This window comes from Sturnira hondurensis, unplaced genomic scaffold (assembly GCF_014824575.4).
Source record: "Sturnira hondurensis isolate 20B ecotype Veracruz unplaced genomic scaffold, ASM1482457v3 Scaffold0009087, whole genome shotgun sequence".
Lineage (NCBI taxonomy): Eukaryota > Metazoa > Chordata > Mammalia > Chiroptera > Phyllostomidae > Sturnira > Sturnira hondurensis.
Window position 1 is genome coordinate 1,006,596 of NW_028081718.1, and position 19,159 is coordinate 1,025,754.

The window sequence follows — 19,159 nt, forward strand, 5'->3', positions numbered from 1 at the left end:
TTTAGTTACCACTGTGCTCAGAAAATATTGATATAGCTTCAAAATTTTTGAATTTTTTGAGTCTTGTTTGGTCTCTTTGTATGTGATCTATTTTGAAAATATTCCACGTGCACTAGGAAAAATGCCGTTAAATGCCGTTAAAATGCCGTTTTTCGATGATGTGTTCTAACAATGTGTATTGAGGCAGAATAATCTAACATGGCAGTTAAGGTCAGTATTTTCTTATTCACTTTTAAAACACAATATTTAAAAAAAATACTCTTTCCACACTTAACTAGAAAAATAACACTGTAGGATCATTGCTTTGTAGCACTAAATATTGCTCATAAAAAATTTAAAAGGCAAGTTTGCTGCTTTTAAGCCACATCACCTATTTGCGACAATTCCACATTTGACCTGAAATTGTTCCTTATCAATCCACATCATGATAAAGTTTAGAAAGAAAATTCAAGGAGAAGTGGGAGAAAGCCGAAAAAAATGGGGAGCTTTTTTCATGTGTTCTCACCAGGTCTTCATAACTGACTTTGTGCAGTAGAACCTCCAGAGTCTGGCCTCATGCCCTCTGTATTGCATAGGTCAGTGACAGTGAATTTGAGAGTGAAGGGCACCAGGACAGGGCAGGCAGTTTTATTGGAAAACAATAGAAGGTCCACACTTTCAGACAGGATTGGGTTATATTTAAATTTCTACCAGGTCCTCCTCAGCAACAACTCAAATTCTTTTTCCCCCAAACAAGTTTTTGGAAATATGAGGCCTTCCTGCTGGACACAAATGTTACACCCATTTCAATGTCCTATGATTTGTCATTCTGGCCATGATTTATACAATGTTTCCAGATGTAGAGAAGATTATAAAAATAACATCTGCAACTAAATAGAAAAGTGACTTCAAATAATTTCTAATGAGACTGCCTGACCCTCTGACTAAAACTTAGTTTTAGGCCTGTGTCTGCATCTTTTATTGAGGTATGCCATGTGTTAGAGAAAGTAACACAGGTAGCAGGTGTTTTAAACACCTGGTACATGAATCAACCCCATCCAAAATCACTCCAAGTACTCTGAGTGGGCCTGGTGTTTCTCTGCTGCTGCCAGAGATCTCTCATCTGTCACACCCAAAACCAAAACTGGGACCAGCTACGTGGATCCAGCGAAGAAAGTGGTCCGGAGGCCCCGGCCCTGACAGGGCCCTGTCCCTTTCCCTTGGACTTGCCAGGAGCCAGCCCAAGGAGACTGCATGCCTCTGCTGAGGACCAGCTCTCAGGTGCTCCCCACAGACCCCTGTGTTCCTTCTAACAGGCTTTCAGCCTGTGAGCAACCAAAGATAGTAACTGGAAATGCAGTGGGCTAGATGAGAAGGACACCCAGACAAAGAGAAACGGAGGTGGCATGCTAGTTTGACAGCGGCTCTGAGCTTTTGTTTTGTGAGTCAGAGAAAGCTAACAAAGAAAACCAATTAACTACTTGATCTGTCCAAACTTGAGAGATATTAAAATGGTCTGTCATCACTTCTCCTCCATTCTAAGACATATTCTCTTTCACCTTTTATTTTTTCTGAAATCAGGCATGTCTAATAATTGGCCGCATAGAGGAGTGTGGGACAGCAAGTTTTTGTCTGGGCCACTGCTGGCCAGCTTGTGTCAGGCAGTGTGACCTTCCAGGCCCCACTCCTGGCTCAGGAACATCTATCTGTCCTTGCCAGCGTCAACAGATGTTCCGGAATTGTTGTTGACTGTCCAGCTGTCTGTAAAGGAACCAGGGGGAAATGATACCCAGCCCAAGAGGCCAATGAAGCACACCTGCTGGTTTGAATCGCACTTTAGATTCCAGAGGGGTTAACGGGGCAAAGACAGCTCAGATTGGAGATGGCCATGTGTCTCCAAGTGGCTCTGCATGCTGCTGTGACCAGGGTGGCTGACAGCTCAGGTCAAGGTAGGAGCTACCAGAGGTGAAGGTGGTGCCATCGCACCTTGCACCTCGAGGGGTACAGTCAGGGGGCGGGGCTTTCCTCCCTTCTTATTAGCTGGGAAACTCCCCACAAGTTAAGAGATTGGGACCCATGCAGGCTTACTGCAATCTCTCCCCTTTCCTCACAGTTTTTAGGTGACAGAGTTGGTAGCATGTTATTACTTTACCAAGACAAATCGACGTTAGGAGCCTCATTTAACCAATTCTCTTTTGGCTCCCTGCAGTGTGCATATGTCATGGGTGTGCCTGTGTTTCAGGCTCCTGAATGCCTTTTGATGTCGTTTCACTTTTAACCTTCCTGAGTCATTATGTTTTGACATTTTCTTTAAAAAAATTTTTTTTATTGTTGTTCAGTTATAGTTGTCCCCATTCTTCCCCTATTACTCTTCCCTGCCCCACCCACCTTGTTTTGGTATTTTCTAATTGACAGCATCCACTTGGATATTATTTTTTTGATCCAGTGTTAGATCCTTTTAAAAGAAGAGTTTCACATTCACTGTAGTGGTAGGACTCGTGGTTCATCCTACTCTATTCTTGTTCTCTGTGTTTTCAATCTTTCCTCCTGTCTCCTCTGTTTTCTCACTTTTGCAGTGTGAGCATATATACATGTAAATATATGTTTGTGCTAATATGGAAAACTATCCTGTTGCTATTGCCTTTCACAATCACCATCAATCCAGGAATAATTAACCTCTTCTTCATCCGTCAACATGGGAAGTGAAGCTGGCTACTCCCACGGAGATGGTGAACCAGTGCTGACTTCGCTGTGTTTGTGACCCTGCTCACAGCTGCCATTTAAAGCTTCTTCTACTACTAAAGGTTTCCCGTGCTTACTGCCAGCACCAGTCATTATTTTTTAAAAATTTTCTGTGTCTATGATATCCCAGGACTAGCCAGTTCTTAGAAATGGCAAAGGGCTAGTCTGGGAGCACGCCTTTCAGATGTGAGGCCTCAACCCCCAGCCACCCCCTTTATCTCCCACCCATGAGAACAGTATGTCCCCTGCCCAACAGTATGTCCCCATCATCCCAGGGCCACATAGCAGGCCACCATGCACTGGCCCTAGAGCTGAAGCCAGCTCGAGCTCTTCAAATTGGCCCATCCTGCCCGGCTCCCCTGCCCTGCCCTGCCCTGCCGCCCTGCCTCTCCCACGAGAAGACCATGATGGCTCTGGCCTGGGCTTCTCCTGTTCCTCCTGCATCCCAACCAGACTTGTGCTTCCTCGTGTGGCCTGCAAGGCCTGGCATGCTGTTCTCTTGGGAACTGTGAGTAATAAGTTCTTTCAACAGCCTTGGCCTCTCTGGGTCCTTACTGTCCCCTCCATAAGTCAAAGCCCAGTGGGCACAGAGGAAACACTGTGGCCCTCCTCTCTGCATATTTGGTTTCATTCTCTGAGCAGTCTGGGTGGCCCGGACTCTCTGAAGTGGTCAGACTGAGCCAGCCTCGGGCCACGCTGCCCCCATGTCCTGGAGGCACCTCCTTCACTGCAGGCTTCCTGTGGTTCCAGGTCCTACATGAGTGGGGAGTGGCTCTGAGCGTGTCCAGGCTGCCCTGCACCCCACCTCCTGGGCTTGCAGTCCCACTCCCTGCTCCAGGTGCCTGGTCCTGCCAGCTCTTGGCCAGTGACTTCTGAGAGAGTCAGCTTTTATGACACTTGCCCTCAGTCCTGCCCACACAAATGACACGGGATTCCCACGGTTTGTAGGAAGCTGTGCTCTTGTTACTGCTGCATGCTGAGGTCACCCCACAGAGGTTTCTTGTGTCATCCTCAGATGGAAGCCAAAGACATAATAATAACGACAGAAAATACAGCAGGTGTTTCCATGAAGAGCCAAACCAGGGAGACCCATGGTGGGCAAGAGTATGCTGTCCAGCCCCATCGGAGGGCAGGGATTTGGCAGTGCTTTGAAGGAGTCACCTGAGCACTGTGTGTTAAAATCACCTGGGGAATTGTAAAAGTCATGCTGTGGGCCCAGCTTGGACCTGTGAATTAGCCTCTCTCAGGAGGGGCCCCAAGCTCCCCATGCTGCTCCAAGGTACACTAGGGGCTGAGAGCCCCCAGCCAGAAGTGGGCGAGTGGGCCTGGGCTGGGACCATACCCTGCCCCAGGTGTCACTCCTTGCCCCCTCACGACCAGACACTGTGACCCTGAGCCTCCAGGGCCAGTGGCAGGACACTCACCCTGCAGTCTCCTCGAACACAGATGCTGAAGGCGTCCTTGTAGGAGCAGCGTGTCCCATCATGCACCATTCGCTTCATGGACACAACCTCCCCGGTCTCCTTGGACTCACAGTAGAGGTGGCACCTCTCCTTGGCTGGAAGGGAAGAAGCAGGGTGTCAGGGAGGAGGGTGGGCTGCTCGCTCACCTCCCTGCCCAAGTCCACTTAGGATTCACCACCCTCCCCAGTTCATCTGCCCTGAGGCAGGAAAAGGAAAGGGTGGGAGGACTACAGCCCCTTTCTTTTGTGTCTCTGTCTCAGGGCCTTGACCCCGGGGGCTGACTTAGGAAGAGCTTTGCCTCTTGAGCAGCCCAGGTCTCAGCCCCCAGGGCCCTGACCCCTGGGGGAAGCAAGTGGCTGTTTGCCAGCTCTCCACCTGAAGACCCCTTCAGTCAGCCTTCTCTGAACCCCAATAAGGCTAGATGCCCTCGATCCAGTTTGGGTCACTAAAACACTGGTTGTTAATTGATAGCTGTCTGCCCTATCAGGCCACCATGTCTACCCTGTCTACCCGCCAGGCTGCACCCCTCCCTGTGCAGGGTGCTCAGCTGGTGTCACACACACAGGAGGATGGGGACAGTGGGCCTGTGGGGCAATGAGGTCCATGCTGGCAACAGGCCCTGCCTGGAAGGAACAAAGGCTGTATGTTTAAAATTCCATCATGGCTACGGGGACCCAAGTGGAATGCAAACACTGTGATGCCTGAAGCTACCAGACTTTTCAGTTCCTAGAAGGCAATACATGCCTTTTCATGAGTAAAGCAGTTCAAGCTACAGTTTATGACACTGAGTCCTGAATGAAAGATGAGAAGGCTGGAGGCAGCCTGGTTCCTTGACAGGGTCCACCTAGCGCCATCCCCACCTCCATCCCTGCATGGGATTAATAGCACACCTGCCGCCTCCTCCACCAGCTGGAGGTGGCAGGACCAGGACTCACCAAGCAGCTGCTCTCCCTCCTGCACCCCTGGCCAGGCCCAGTGCTCTGGCTCCTCTGGGACTGCAGTCCTGCCTGAGCTCCCAGGTCCAGCCCCAGTGGCTCCAAGGAACCCCACAGGGCTCTGCTGGTGGCCCTGTGGCCAGCAGCCTCTCTCCCACAAGCTCTGCAGCACAAGAAAGTCCAAGCCCCAGTCCAGCTACCTGACCATCCCTGAGCCTCGCTCCACCCTCCGCACGCAGCCTCACCATCTTGGTGCTCATGGGGTAGCCAGTGGTGCTGGGCGTCACCGTGCTCAAAGTACAGGTCCCACTGCTGGCACTGCTGCTCGCGGAAGTCGGCCAGGCTGTCGGGGCAGCTCTGGGAGTTGCAGAGTTGGAAGTCGTAGCCAAGGCCTGAGCAGGAGCGGCCCCCGTTGGCTGGGCTAAAGGAGAGGGCAGAGGCCTTGCAGCTCAACATCTTCAGGAAGAGGCCAGCCTTCGGGGCACCACTTGTGGAATCTGGGGATCCCTTGTCTCAGGTGTTGGGCAGCTCTGCTGGCTGATGGAACCCAGCCCTGCCCTGTCCTTGCCACAGAGGGAGGGCAGCCCGCAAGTCTCCCAGAGGGCTGGTGATTCTCAGGGCTCTGTGAGGTCCCCTCTGTCTGTGCCTGACCAGGATGAGAATTCAAAGAGCAGTTCCAAAATACTAGAATCCACCGCAAAGGTTCTTCCCTATTGTGAGCACCTGGTGGCACTCCACCCCCGTGTCTGTAATCCTCTGGCTTCACTGAGAACTGTTCACAGAGCTCCAACCCCACAGAACAGGCACTGGCTGTGGGTCACCAGGTGCATCTACTAGACTGGGAGGGTGTGGTGGGACAGGCCCTAGGAGGAGATGGGGCCTCAGTGCTGTCATCTGCCAGGTGTGGGGAGCCCAGTAGAGTCAAGGCCCCTGCTTTGCTGTGCACAGCAGGGCAGAGGAGAAAAGCTGCCTCTGTGAGGCCCTGCCATGGACTGTGCTCTGCTGGGAGTTAGTCAGAGACCTCCATGGTTGATGGGAGATAGAAAGAAAGAGCAACTCTGAGACTGATGCGAGGGTCACCGGTAGGACCACAGGCCAATGACAACACCAACAAGGGTGTCCCCAGGAGAGAGGGGCAGGCCTGGATGGAGGTGTGGGGAGCCTGGGGCAGCTGTGAGCACCTGTGTGGCAAGCAGGAGGGCCTGCTGTTGTGGGAGGCCCTGATCGGCCCAGGCATGAGGCATGCTGACTGAGCCAAAACCCATGCTGACTCTAAAACAGAGAGTGAGCTGGAGAATCTGGGGTGGTGGGAAATAGGTGAAGAACTGCAGGGTTGCAGTCACGAGAGGGTGGGCTGTGGAGAATACAGAGGGAGCTCAGTCCTGCAAGCAGGGCCCAGCTAGGGGCTGTGCGCTGACTCCACACTGGTCCCAGTGTCCTCGAAGAGCTTTGGACTAGCCCTGGGAGTAGAAACTAAAATGGGCAGCATGAGGTCCAGCAGTAGTCACCAGGACAACAACGGATAGAGGCAGCCTGGGGACCACCTGCACTGCCGACAGAGGCTGTGTGGAGCCTGTGAGCTCAGGATGCTCCATGCACTGCAGCCACGGGTCTCCCATGGATGTGGATGAAGCTGGTGTCAATCAACAGTCGCCATTCTGCACGCTGCCTGACAAGGAGTGCTGGCGCTGGGCAGGACCTGGCCATTCTCTGGGACCGATGGCTTTCATGAACAGATGGGCTCACAGGCTGTACGGACAGCTTTGCTTCTGTCACTGCTGTCCCTGCCCCTCGTTGCCACTGAAGAGGCTGGGCAAGCCAGAGGGGTAAAATCCCTACAGCGTGCAGGTGAGTTGGGATGGAATGTGTGCCGCCTCTCCCCTCCACAGCTGTATGAGCTGCCCCAGAGCCAGACCAAGAGTGAGTCTGCTGGAGCCTGGGAGCCTAGCATCAGCAGGAGGGCCTGGCCCCTCATGGTCGGGAGTTAGGTGGATTGGCTCACCTTACTGTGCACTTTGGGCTTGAATTATTCCATCACATGTGAATGGGTAGCTGAGACTTATCATTTACTCAGTGCTCACTGCATGCCAGGCACACGCCATAGGACAGGAATCCCACGGTCCTTGCCCAGCAGCCTATGGTCGCTGTGGTTCTAACTTCCTGTTTGGTCAGTCTCATTGTGAGGCAAGTTTGAGGGGAGTCAGGGGGCAGGACACTTGGGGCACCCTTGCTGCCTCTGCTCCTGGCAAGGACAGCAGCCTGGAGCCCTGAGCAGGAGTCCATCAGAGTGGGAGGAGAGGGCTCCATTAGGAGCTGGGCTGGTGGCCCCTGGCACAGGTGACCCTGAGGTGCAGGCTCTCTCTCTGTTGGAGCCCAGGACACCAGTCCCTTCCCAGCCAACATGGCCTTGACCCCTCTCCCCCGAGCTGTTACTGCGGAGCCCCCCTGGCTCTCTGGTGGCCGGTTCAGGGCCTGGCCAGAAAAAATGCAGCAGCCTGGCAGACTGGAGCAGGGGAGCTTCTGCAAAGGCAGAGCCCGCCAGTCTGGACAGGCCCCAGAGACCTGCAGGACTTAACTTCTGGGGTCGAAGACTCCTCTGAGAAGTTGATGTGGACAGCGACCTTCTCCCCCAGGAAAATGTGCATACACAGAAAGTCTAGTGCGATTTCTGATGCGGCCATGGCAGAGCCCAGAGGAGAAGGATGAGCCTAGGACTGGAGATCAGAACTTAGGGTCCCAACCCAAATCTCTAGGGGGACCAGGTGGGGGTAGCAGGTGAGTGAAGAACGCTGGTGGGAGCAACCTGAGTTGCCCACCAGCCTGTACACAGGCCTGGCATTGCTATGGTGCCCAGTTTGGAAACTAGAAATCTCTTTTCTTCATGTGAACTTTCAGATTTTTAACATTTTGATGTAAATCAAAATCTTTAAAAATCTGGAAGACTGAAGAAAGACAAAAGCCACGCGTCTCCTGGCAACCGAGTGGCTGTGAATGGGCAGGGGAAGACCAGGGAGCAGCCATCTGTGGGGACGTCCTCCTGCACACTAGGCCTTTGTCACCTTGCTGTCTGTGCACCTGCAGAAGCTCTGTGGCAGGCTGCCAAGGCCAGGGGCAGGGAGGGGGAATGCTAAGTTACTTGCCCTGAGACATACAGGCTGCAGGGGCCCAGTCCCAGGCACCCTGGCTCCACACCCTCCCTCTCTGTGGGCACTGTCCTGGGGGTGCCCAGGCTCTGGGGCTGGCAGGAGAAGTGGTCTGGGTGTGAATGAGCAAGTGGCTATGGATCAAGTGGGCACGGACCAGAAAGATACTTATTAGGTGGGGTGGGAACAGAGATGGGAGGCATGGGGAGGGACTAGGGAAGACCAAATAGCAGGCCCCATGCCTGGGAGACAGGCAGGGGAGTGTGGCTGGAGATGAGGGTCACATGGCCATGAGGGCAGCCTCTCCAGGTTGTGTGTCCCCTGGGCATCTTCATTCAGGGAACTTGTTGCTGACCCTGCCCCTTGCCTGACTGTGAACAGCTGCCCCCTGCTCAGGTTCCTGGCATCCCGCAGCCCAAGAGAGCCCTCTTCTGCCTTAGCCTTACTTCTTGTCTGTCCATCCCCCAAGGGATGGTGAGTGGGGGACAGGGCTGTGGGCCTCTGCACCTCTCCAAGACTGATGTGCAGCCTCAGGGGCCTTGTGGGATGGGCAGGGGTCCCAGAGCCGCAGCTGCCACCCGAGAGATGGGAAACACTGGGGCCAACTTACTGTGGGTTGTCGCACTGTCGGGTCCTGAACTTAACACCTGTGCCACAGGTACGTGAGCAGGAGCCGAAGGGACTCCAGGAGCCCCAGTTGCCGTCCCGTTTGAGGATGTCAGGCGTCAGCCAGATGCAGTGTCCTTTAAAGCAGTGCTGAAAGACAGAAGGCCGTTCCCTTGACCCATGTGCCCTTCCCTGCTTTCACCCCACAGTGCCTATGGAGACCTCCTGGCCCTGGAGGCACAGGTAGGAGAGGGCCTCCGTACCCATAGAAGCTTCAAGCCCTTCGGGAGGCCGAGTGAGGTGCTGGCCCATCCAGCTCCATCGGCCACTGCCTGGCCTTCCCCAAGGCTCGATGCCTTGTCCAGCCTACTGTGTCCCCAGCCAGGGCCTGCCCATACCATGTTTCCGGGGTGAAGCCACCAGCATGCCCACACAGGGGACAATCAAACAAATGTGAGCAACTCATCGAGCCATGGGTTCCAGAGACAGGCAAGATCTGCCCACGTAAGCAAAAAAGCCAGTTTAAAGAAAATATGGAAACGCAGGTTGGGTGGTATGCCGACATGGTAAAAACTCATGAACATAGACAGTAAGGACAGCACCGCTGGGAAACACAACCCCAGACCTTGAGTCCGATCACTCTGCCTGCCCCTTTCCTCCCCCAGGGAGGAGGCTTACACAATGTAGGGCCCATTTTAAGAAGATTGCAAAATTAAAAACACCAAGTTAGGTATCAATGAAATATTGAATTAGAATAAGAAAATACATCACAAAATATTAAACATTTAAAAACTGACCAATACACCAAACCATAAACAACCAAAAGCAGAGAAAAATGGTTTTTTCCAGTTGATCGAATGGCACAAGTTCTTCTGCAAGTCTGACCGCACACTCACACATCGGCTCTTGGTGTGACGGCAGCTCCGTGGCATTGTTGCCATAGCGAGAACAGAGGCAGCTTGGCTGCTCCTCCGCAGACTTCTTTGGTCACGGGCAGTGAGTGGCAGCTTTACACTCTGCAGGCCACGTGACCTCTGTGGCCGCTGCCCAGCTCTGCCGCAGGAGCAGGAAAGTAGGTCCAGACAACAAGTACGTGAACAGGATATGTGTGTCACAATAAAACTGTTTGTAAAACAGGCAGCAGATGGAAACTTCTAGCATGGAGCTGTAAGGATATTGGTGAACTCTCTCAGTGAAACAATCATTTAAGTGGTGAAAATGATATATTTTTAAAAAACTGTTCAAAGTATCTAGAAATTGTCCCAAGGTTAATACAATGCACCGAGAAACACTTATAAGATCCACTCAGTCTTGGTGAGAACAATGAATGTCTCTCTCCTCCCCGGCTCAGTGAGATGGGGCTGGGCTGCCTGGAGGACAGAGTCCCCCTCCCCACAGCTTCCAGGCTGGGTCTGGGCTGCCACCTAGGAAAAGACAGGCCACTGGCATCTCCCTCACCCCCTGACTCTGGGTCATAGAAAGTCCATCCCAGGTCGGGGTTTGGCCATGGGCGCTGGGGTTCCCTCTGCCCACCCAGTCCCAGTCCCTGCACTCAGGGTTAAGGTTCTATCCCAGGTTTGGCAGGGCAATGGCACTAGACCCCCAAACCCCCTTACCCAGCTTTCTTGTAGGGCAAGGTCACATGCCAAAAGGGACAAGCTAGGAAGATCAGGGGCTACCATCCCTATCCAGTGACTGATGTGTAGACCAGGAGTGTCTGGGAGAAGTGGGCCACCTCATCCCTAGCTCAGGTAGAGTGGTCCAGTGGTCTAGTGGTCTTTGTGGTGGGTGGGGCTGAGGCAGAACAGAGAGCTCCATTGTTCTCCTGAAGGGAACTGACTTACTTGAGGCAGATCATAAGGAAATTCATGCCTAAGGGTATTGTCAAAAACAATGTAAATCTTAGTAGCAAACAACTCAGAGGAGGCCAGTAACTCAATGTTACTAATAGCAGCAAATAAAATGGTAAACCAACTAGAACTTTAAAGAGAGAACCATGAATAAGAGAGCTAAGAACTCTCCTGGGTTCTGAACAAGCCTCAAAGTATGGCAACGTCCTGCCTCTGTGAAGGGTCCAGAATTTAATTGGATAGTACTGTAGATAAGTCATGTCTCAGGGCATTATCAAAAGCTAAACAGTCCCATTTACAATTGCATAAAAAATAAAATATGTAGGAATAAATTTAACCAAGGAAGTAGAAGATCTGTACTCAAAAAATTATGACACTGAAGAGAGAAATTGAAGAAAATACACAAAATGGAAGCATATACCATGCTCATGTATAGAAAGAATTAACATAATTAAAATGTCCATATTACCGAAAATAATCTATTGGTTCAATGCAATCCTTCTCAAGATACCAATGGCATACTGCACAGAACTATAACAAATATTCTAAAAATTTATATGAAGCCACAAAAGACCCCACATGGCCACAGCAATCTTGAGGAAGAAGAGCAAAGTTGGAGAAATCATACTATCTACTAGCAAACTATACTATAAGCTTACAGTAATCAAATCAGTATAGTGCTGGCAAAGACAGACACATAGATCAATGGAACAGAACTGAGAGCCCAGAAATGAACCCATGCATATGTGGTCAATTAATATATAACAAAGGAGGCAAGAATATACAATGAAGTAAAGACAGTCTGTTCAATAAATTGTGTTGTGAAAATTGGACAGATACAGGCAAAAATGAAACTAGACCACCTTCTTACAGAATATACAAGAATAAACTAAAAATGGATTAAAGAGTTACATAAGATTCAAAACCGTAACACCCCTGGAAGAAAACATAGGTAAACTTTCTGGCAATGGTTTTTAGATAGCACATCAAAAACACGAGCAACAAAAGAAAAATATTGAAATCGAACTTTATCAAAATGAAAAGCTTTTGTGCACTAAATGATACCATCATGAAACTGAAAAGATAATTCACAGAATGAGTAAAATATTTGCATACCACATATCAGGTAAGCCTGATAAGGGATCTGCATAATTGTTTCTTGTATACAAAGAACTCTTGTAACTCAATAATAAAAGATACTCAATTTAAAAAAGGAATATGAATATACATTTATCTAAAAAAAGATATATACAAATTTCCATTAAGTACATGAAAAGATTCTGAACATCACAGGTCACTAGGGAAATGCAAATCAAAACCACAAGAAGATAACACTTTGCATATTGGAACGATTATAATACAAACACAGAGAACACCAAATTTGGGGAGGATATAAAGAAGTTGAATCCTTTTATATTGCTAGTTGAAATGTAAAACAGCACAGATGCTTTGGGAAAAAGTTGGCAGCTTCTCAAAATGTTAAACATAGATGAAGTGGCAAGATGGTGGTAAAGTAGGAGAGTTTATCTTGCACTGCCTCCCAGAACCAAGCTGAAAATAAAAATAAAGAGGGGAACATCCACCTGAAATCAGTTGAGGACTACCTGAGGAGGAGATATGTAACCAAGCACAGGTGGAAACCACCTCATGACCAGCAGAAAGGGCTGGGATACAAAAGGGGCCAGCACCGCTTTTACAGGTGTTGGCTGCAGGGCTGAGGGAGCTTCCTCCCGAGGGGAGTGAGGCCTGGACCTGAGATTGGGCTCCCAAGCACAGAGTGCCAGTGTTGGGATCACCTGCCCATGCAGCATCCAGAGGTGAAAGGCCAGGGGGTTTCTTTGCCTGCAGGAGAAAGGCAGAGCCTGCTGGGGACAACCTCATTTTTCCTCCTTTCTTTTGTTCCAAGGGGCCAAAATACAGGTTTTGTACTCCCAGCTACTCTCCTTTGGCTTGGGCAAAGGGAAGGCAGCACAGTTTGGAGTTGTATGAGGAGAATCAGGAGTGGGAGGCTTGGGGGTGAGGCATGGGGGAGCAGCGGCTGAGCTCCCAGTGCTGGGATATAACACCATACTGCAGCAGCCATTTTTCACGAGAAAAGCAAGTCTCTCCCAGAGGAAAAACAATGGCCCCACCCTGTGAGAAAACTACTTGCCCCAGACTCCTCTGAAAGCTTCCTACCCTATCATCTGGAACCCTGCTTGCTATACTTGTTGAAATCCTGCTTGCCCCACTCAGCATCTTTCTTACTTCCCCCTGCCAGAATCTTACCTCCTGCTGAGAAGACAGTAACACAGGCTGACTCAGGGGTTTTATAGACTGGCTTCAGGGCATGGCCATTCCATATACTTTCCAAGGAACCAGACTGATACTTCCCTCTCACAGGAGACCCTAGGAAGTCCATCAGACCCAAACTCTGGGCTCTGGAGGCCCCACCTGCTATGCTACCAGGGTCTTCACTCTGCTGAGTTCAGGGAATAATATGAGACAGACTCAAACATGTGAACACACCCACCATCTTCCCTGAAGTCTGAACAGCACCTCCCACAGGAGATCCAGGTGTCCCATCCTCCTGATTCCACCAGAAGCCCTCTCAGAAACAGAGAAGCCAGCAGCCAGACTAAGACTAACAGCAGGGCTACAGGCAGAGGCAGGTGGAGTTAATGCCTGTGGTGCTTTTGGTCATTGGTTGACCCATCCCTGGGCCTTGTGCTGATAAGGAGCCAGCAGTACAGAGCATTGAGGGCCACCTGGGACACAGCCAAGACTGAAGGAGATAGCCACAGACTGTGGATCACTCATAGCTTCAAACAGGCTGCCTGGAGCTAGATGGGGAAAGAATCTGGCACTGGCTTACACCAGCTTCAGAACACCAGAGGCATATCCAGAAGGAGAAGCAACCAGATAAGCACTAAACTCTGCTGAGATGAATTCCACCTTGATCTTTTTCATTATTTGTGTTATTTTTTCTTTCACATAGCTTTTTAACAGTTTTTCTTTTTCTTCAATTTTGTTCCTATTTTTCACCATCTTTTCTATTTCATTTCTCATCTTTCACCCTCCCCTTTTCTTACTCCATTTTTGTCTTCTTCCTTCTATTTCTTATTTTTAAAAAAAATATTTTTCCCTTTCTTCACCTTATTTATGTTCCTTACTCTTATTATTCCTTTTCCCTCTATCCTCTCAAAACCATTTTTCTTTCCTTTAGTCACTGATATTTTTCTTTTTTATAATATTCTTATTTTCCTTCCATCTTTATTAATTTTGCTCATTTGTCAGTGATATTGCTGTTTTTGTTGGGGTGTATTTTTGCTGGTGTAGGTTTTTGTTTTCTGTATTGTTTTCTTTTGTTCTGTCAGCACCTGTACAATAACATATAAGATGTGGTAGGGGTTGAGACTCTCAGTCAGCCAGCTAGAGGGGAGAATCCACCAACAAATGAGCCAACAACAATCAAAACCCAAATACAACAAGAGAGCCCACATAAACTGCCTAAATAGCATCCCTAGAGCATCCAGCTCAGGAGAGTGAGGAGGCTGTGTCACTAAGCCCCACAGGACTCCTTCCACAGAAGTCCACTCCATGAAGACAGGGAGTCAAAGCAGAACAATCTAATACATAGAAATAAACAAAAAGAGTCACTTAAAATGGGGAGGTGAAGAAACAACCCCTAATTAAAAGGAAAGAAGGAATCCACAGAAAAAGAGGTAAATGAAATTGAAGCAAGTAATTTATCAAACATAAGAATTCAAAGTAATGGTTATAGTGATGCTCAAGTAACTCAGTGAGAACTACAAGGAACTTTATGGGAACTACAAGGAACTTAGTGGGAACTATAGCAGCATGAAAAGGGACAGAGAAACTATGAATAAGAACCAGGTGAAAGTGAAGAATACAATACCTGAAATGAAGAATACACCAGAAGGAATTAAAATCAGGCAAGATAAAGCATAGGATTGAATCATGGGTTGGAAGACAATGTAGAACAAATGCCAAGTCAGAGCAACAAAATGAAAAGGGACTAAAAAAGAATGAAGATAGTTTAAAGGAGCTTTGGGATGACATGAAATGTAACAATATTTGCATCACAACGGTACCAGAAGAAGAAGAAAGGGAACAAGGGAGAGAAAATCTGTTTGAAAAAATGACAGAAAACTTCCCTAATGTGGTAAAGGAAAAAGTCATGAAAGTTCAGGAACAGCAGGGGGTCCCAAGCAAGGTGAATCCAAAGAGGGCCACACCAAAACACATCACAGTTAACATGGCAAAAATTTAAAGACAAAGAGAGCCTTTTTTACGAACTAAAAATGTGTTTATTGAAGGCAAGAGGATACAAGCAATATAAAAAATCAAAAGCTTATTTGGCTTTAATTGGCTTTTCTTTCTCTTGTCAAATGGGGGTGGGATTTCATTTATATATTTTCTAAGGGTACCAATCTGCTCATGAAATCCTCTACAGGGGGAAGCTGTGGGGCAGAGATTCCTTAAGCAACCCACTGGGAGAACTCTTTGTCAGGGAGGAACTAGCTACTCAGCTGCCTACTTCTTTCGCTTCTGCTTCATGTGTACTACAAAACAGTGATTGCATGCCATGGTGAGGCCAGCAATTAGCGAAAAGAAGCTCTGGAAGCCCACTTGGCCATGTCGGCACTGGTCCAGGTCTTCCATTATTTTGTCTATGGCCAAAGGGTCTTTTTTATTCTCCAAAAATCCATGGAACTCCTTTTCCATTAGTATTCTCAGGTCCTCCTTTGTTAAGTAGACTTTATCCCCAGTGAATCTGTGAAATGTGAATATCATGGTTTCCATGGCGTGTTCCATTTGAGATGGCATTTTGGTGAGGTCTTGGCCTGAGGTGTGACAGGCTCATTAGACTGGCTGGGATGTAAGGCCAGTGTCCAAAGAGAGAATCTTAAAGGCAGCAAGGGAGAAACAGCTAGTAACATACAAGGGAGTCCACTAAGGGTATTAGCTGATTTCTCAACAGAAACACTACAAGCCAGAAGGGACTGTCATGAAATATTCTAAATAATGAAAAGTATAGACTGGCAACCAAGATGAGTCTATCCAGCAAGGCTCTGATTTACAATGGAAGGTGAAATAAAAAACTTCCCTGATCCCACTCCCCACCACAAAAAAACCCCAAAAACCCAAGGGTAAAAGAGTATATGTACATCAAACCAGCATGGTAAGAGATGCTAACAGGACTGCTTTAAGAAGAAGAGGAAATAGAGAGAGAGAAACACTGGTACAAAGGGAAAATGTCAACGAATAAGTACTTATCAATAATAACCTTAAATGTAAATTAATTAAATGCTCCAATCAAAACATATAGGGTATCTGAAAGGATAAGAAAACATGGCCCTCATATATGTTGTCTACAAGAGACCTATCCTACCTTAAAACAAAAGATTTATATAGACTGAAAGTGAATTTATACAGACTGAAAAAATATTCCATACAAATGGATATGAAAGAGAGGCTGGAGTAGCAGTACTTATATCAGGCAAAAGAGACATAAAAACAAAGGCAATAACAAGAGACGAAGAAGGTTACTACATAATACTTAAGGGAGTAATTGGGCAAGAGACTATAACCCTTGTAAACATATATGCACCCAACACAGGAGCACCTACATGTATAAAGAAAATCATGGAGGACTTCAAAAAAGAGATTGACAGAAATATAGTTATTATAGGGGGGGTTTAACACCCCACTGCCAACAATGGTTATATCTTCCAAATAAAATATCAAGGATTCTGTAGCATTAAACAATACTCTAGATCAAATGGTCTTAATTGATATTTACAGAACATTTCACCCTAAAGAGGCAAAATACACATTCTTCTGAAATGCCTATGGACCATTTTCTAAGAAAGACCACATAGTAATACACAAAACAACCCCTGACAAATTCAAGAAAATTTAAACCATAATCAAACATCATCTTGGATCACAATGGCTCGAAGCTAGAAACTAACCCAAGAAAAAACACAAAAACATTCAAATACATGGAGGCTGAATAACACATTATTAAATAATGAATGAGTTAACAATGAGATCAAGGAAGAAATCAAAAAGTATCCAGAAACAAATGAATATGAACACACAACAACCCCAAAGCTATCTGACACAGCAAAGGCAGTCCTAAGAGGAAAGTTTACAGCATTATAGGTCTACCTAAAGAAGATAGAAAAAAATATGAAATGAACAACCCTACACCCATAAGAACTAGAAAAACAACAACAAACAAAGCCCAGAGTGAGTAGAAGGAAGGAAATACTCAAGATCAGAGCAGGATTAAAAGACAGAGAGACTAAAGACAATTAGAAAGATCAATGAATATAGAAGCTGGTTCTTTGAAAAGCTAACAAGATTGATAAACCTTTAACAAGACTCATTAAGAAGAAAAGAGAGAGGACCCAAATAAATAAACTCAAAAAAGAAAGAGGAGAAATAACAATCAACACCAAAGAAATACAAAGGATTGTAAGAAAATATGGGCAATGATATGCCAACAAAACTAGACCACCTACCTGGATGAAATGGATAAATTTCTAGAAACATACAATCTTCAAAAACTGAATCATGAAGCAGAAAACTTGAATAGACCAATAACAACCAATGAAACTGAAGCAGCAATCAAAAAACCTACCGACACACAAAACCCCTGAACATAATGGCTTCCCAGGTCAATTTTACCAAACGTTCAAATAAAAGCTAACCCTTATTCTTCTGAAACTATCACAGAAAATTCAAGAAGAGAAAAGACTCACAAACTCTTTCCACAAGGCCAGTATTACCCTAATTCTAAAACCAGGTAAATGCACAACACTGAAAGAAAATTATAGGCCAATACCTCTAATAAACATAGATGCTAAAATCCTCAACAAAATATTAGCAAACCAGGTCCAGCAATATGTTAAAAAGATAATACACCATGATCAAGTGGGATTTATTCCAGGAATTCAAGGATAGCACAATATTCACAAATCTGTAAATTTAATACATCACATAAACAAAATGAAAGACAAAAATCACATGATAATATAATTAGATGCAGAAAAAGCATTTGACCAACTCCAGGACCCACTTATGATAAAAACACTCAGCAAAATGGGAAGAAAGGGAGCATACCTCAACATAATAAAGGCCACATATGAAAAACCTACTGCCAATGTCACACTCAGTGGGAAAAAACTAGAAGTGTTTCCCTTAAGATCAGTAACAAGACAAGGGTATCTGCTTTCACCACTCTTATTCAACATAGTACTGGAAGTCCTAGCCACAGTGATCAAACAAGAAAAAGAAATAAAAAGCATCCAAATTGGAAAGGAGGAAGTAAATCTGTCATTATTTACAGACAACACAATAGTGTACATAGAGAATCCTATAGGCTCCACCAAAAACTACTCAACCTAATAAGTGAATTCAGCAAAGTAGCAGGATACAAGTTAATATTCAGAAGTTGATGGCACTTTTGTATACCAACAATGAACTATAAGAAAGAGAAACTAAGAAAAATCCCATTTACTATAACAACAACAACAAAAAGGAAGTACCTAGGATTAAATATAACCAAGGAGGTAAAAGACCTGTACTCAGAAAACTATAGAACAGTGAAGAAACTGAGGAAGATACAAATTAATGGAAGCATGTACCATGTTCATGGATCGGAAGAATTAACATCATTAAAATGTCCTTGCTACCCAAAGTAATCTATAGATTCAATGCAATTCCTATAAAAATACCAATGGCATATTTCACAGATCTAGAACAAATATTCCAAAAATTATATGGAATAAAAAAAAGACCCCAAATGGCCTCAAGAATCTTGAGAAAGAGGAACAAAGTCAAAGGGATTACAATACCTGATATCAAACTATACTACAAGGCCACTGTAATCAAAACAGTCTGGTACTGACATAAGAACAGGCACATAGATCAATGGAACAGAACTGAGAGCTGAGAAATAAACACATGTCTCTATGGTCAATTACTACTTGACAAAAGGAGCACGAGCATACAGTGGAGAAAAATAGTCTCTTCAATAACAGTGTTGGGAGAACTGGACTGGTACATGCAAAAAAATGAAACTAGACCACCAGCTTGTATCATACACCAGAATAAACTCAAAATGGATAAAAGATTTAAATGTAAGTCATGAAGCCCTTGGCTAGTGTAGCTCAGTGGATTGAGTGCAGGCCTGCGAACCACACGATTGCGGTTCGATTCCCAGTCAGGGCACATGCCTGGGTTGCAGGCCAGTTCCCAGTGGGGGACCCACAAGAAGCAACCATACATTGACATTTCTCTCTCCCTCTCTCCTTCCCTTCCCCTCTAAAAATAAATAAATAAAATCTTAAAAAAATAAATGTAAGTCATGATACCATAAAAATCCTAGCATAAAACATAGGCAGTAAAATTTCAGATTCTTATGTAGC

The 19,159-nt window shown here is 46.6% G+C and overlaps 2 protein-coding genes across 3 annotated transcripts in view; both read right to left on the bottom strand.

The window, feature by feature from the left end:
- The window catches only part of ADAMTS2 (ADAM metallopeptidase with thrombospondin type 1 motif 2), a 260,359-nt gene that overhangs the window by 33,702 nt on the left and 207,498 nt on the right, over positions 1-19,159 (bottom strand). Inside the window, exons 11-13 of one of the 2 annotated variants that reach the window (XM_037056644.1) lie at positions 8,873-9,018; positions 5,365-5,540; positions 4,146-4,279 (exon numbers count right to left, since the gene is read on the bottom strand). In XM_037056644.1, coding sequence (XP_036912539.1) covers positions 4,146-4,279; positions 5,365-5,540; positions 8,873-9,018 — 456 coding nt within the window. Of the gene's footprint in view, positions 1-4,145; positions 4,280-5,364; positions 5,541-8,872; positions 9,019-19,159 lie in introns of those variants that run through there. The other variant, XM_037056645.1, reaches the window with a different exon arrangement.
- On the bottom strand, positions 15,069-15,615 carry LOC118994089 (protein S100-A10-like). The gene has a single exon (XM_037056647.1). The coding sequence runs from the start codon at positions 15,546-15,548 to the stop codon at positions 15,255-15,257; it is 294 nt and encodes a 97-aa protein (XP_036912542.1). The 5' UTR covers positions 15,549-15,615; the 3' UTR covers positions 15,069-15,254.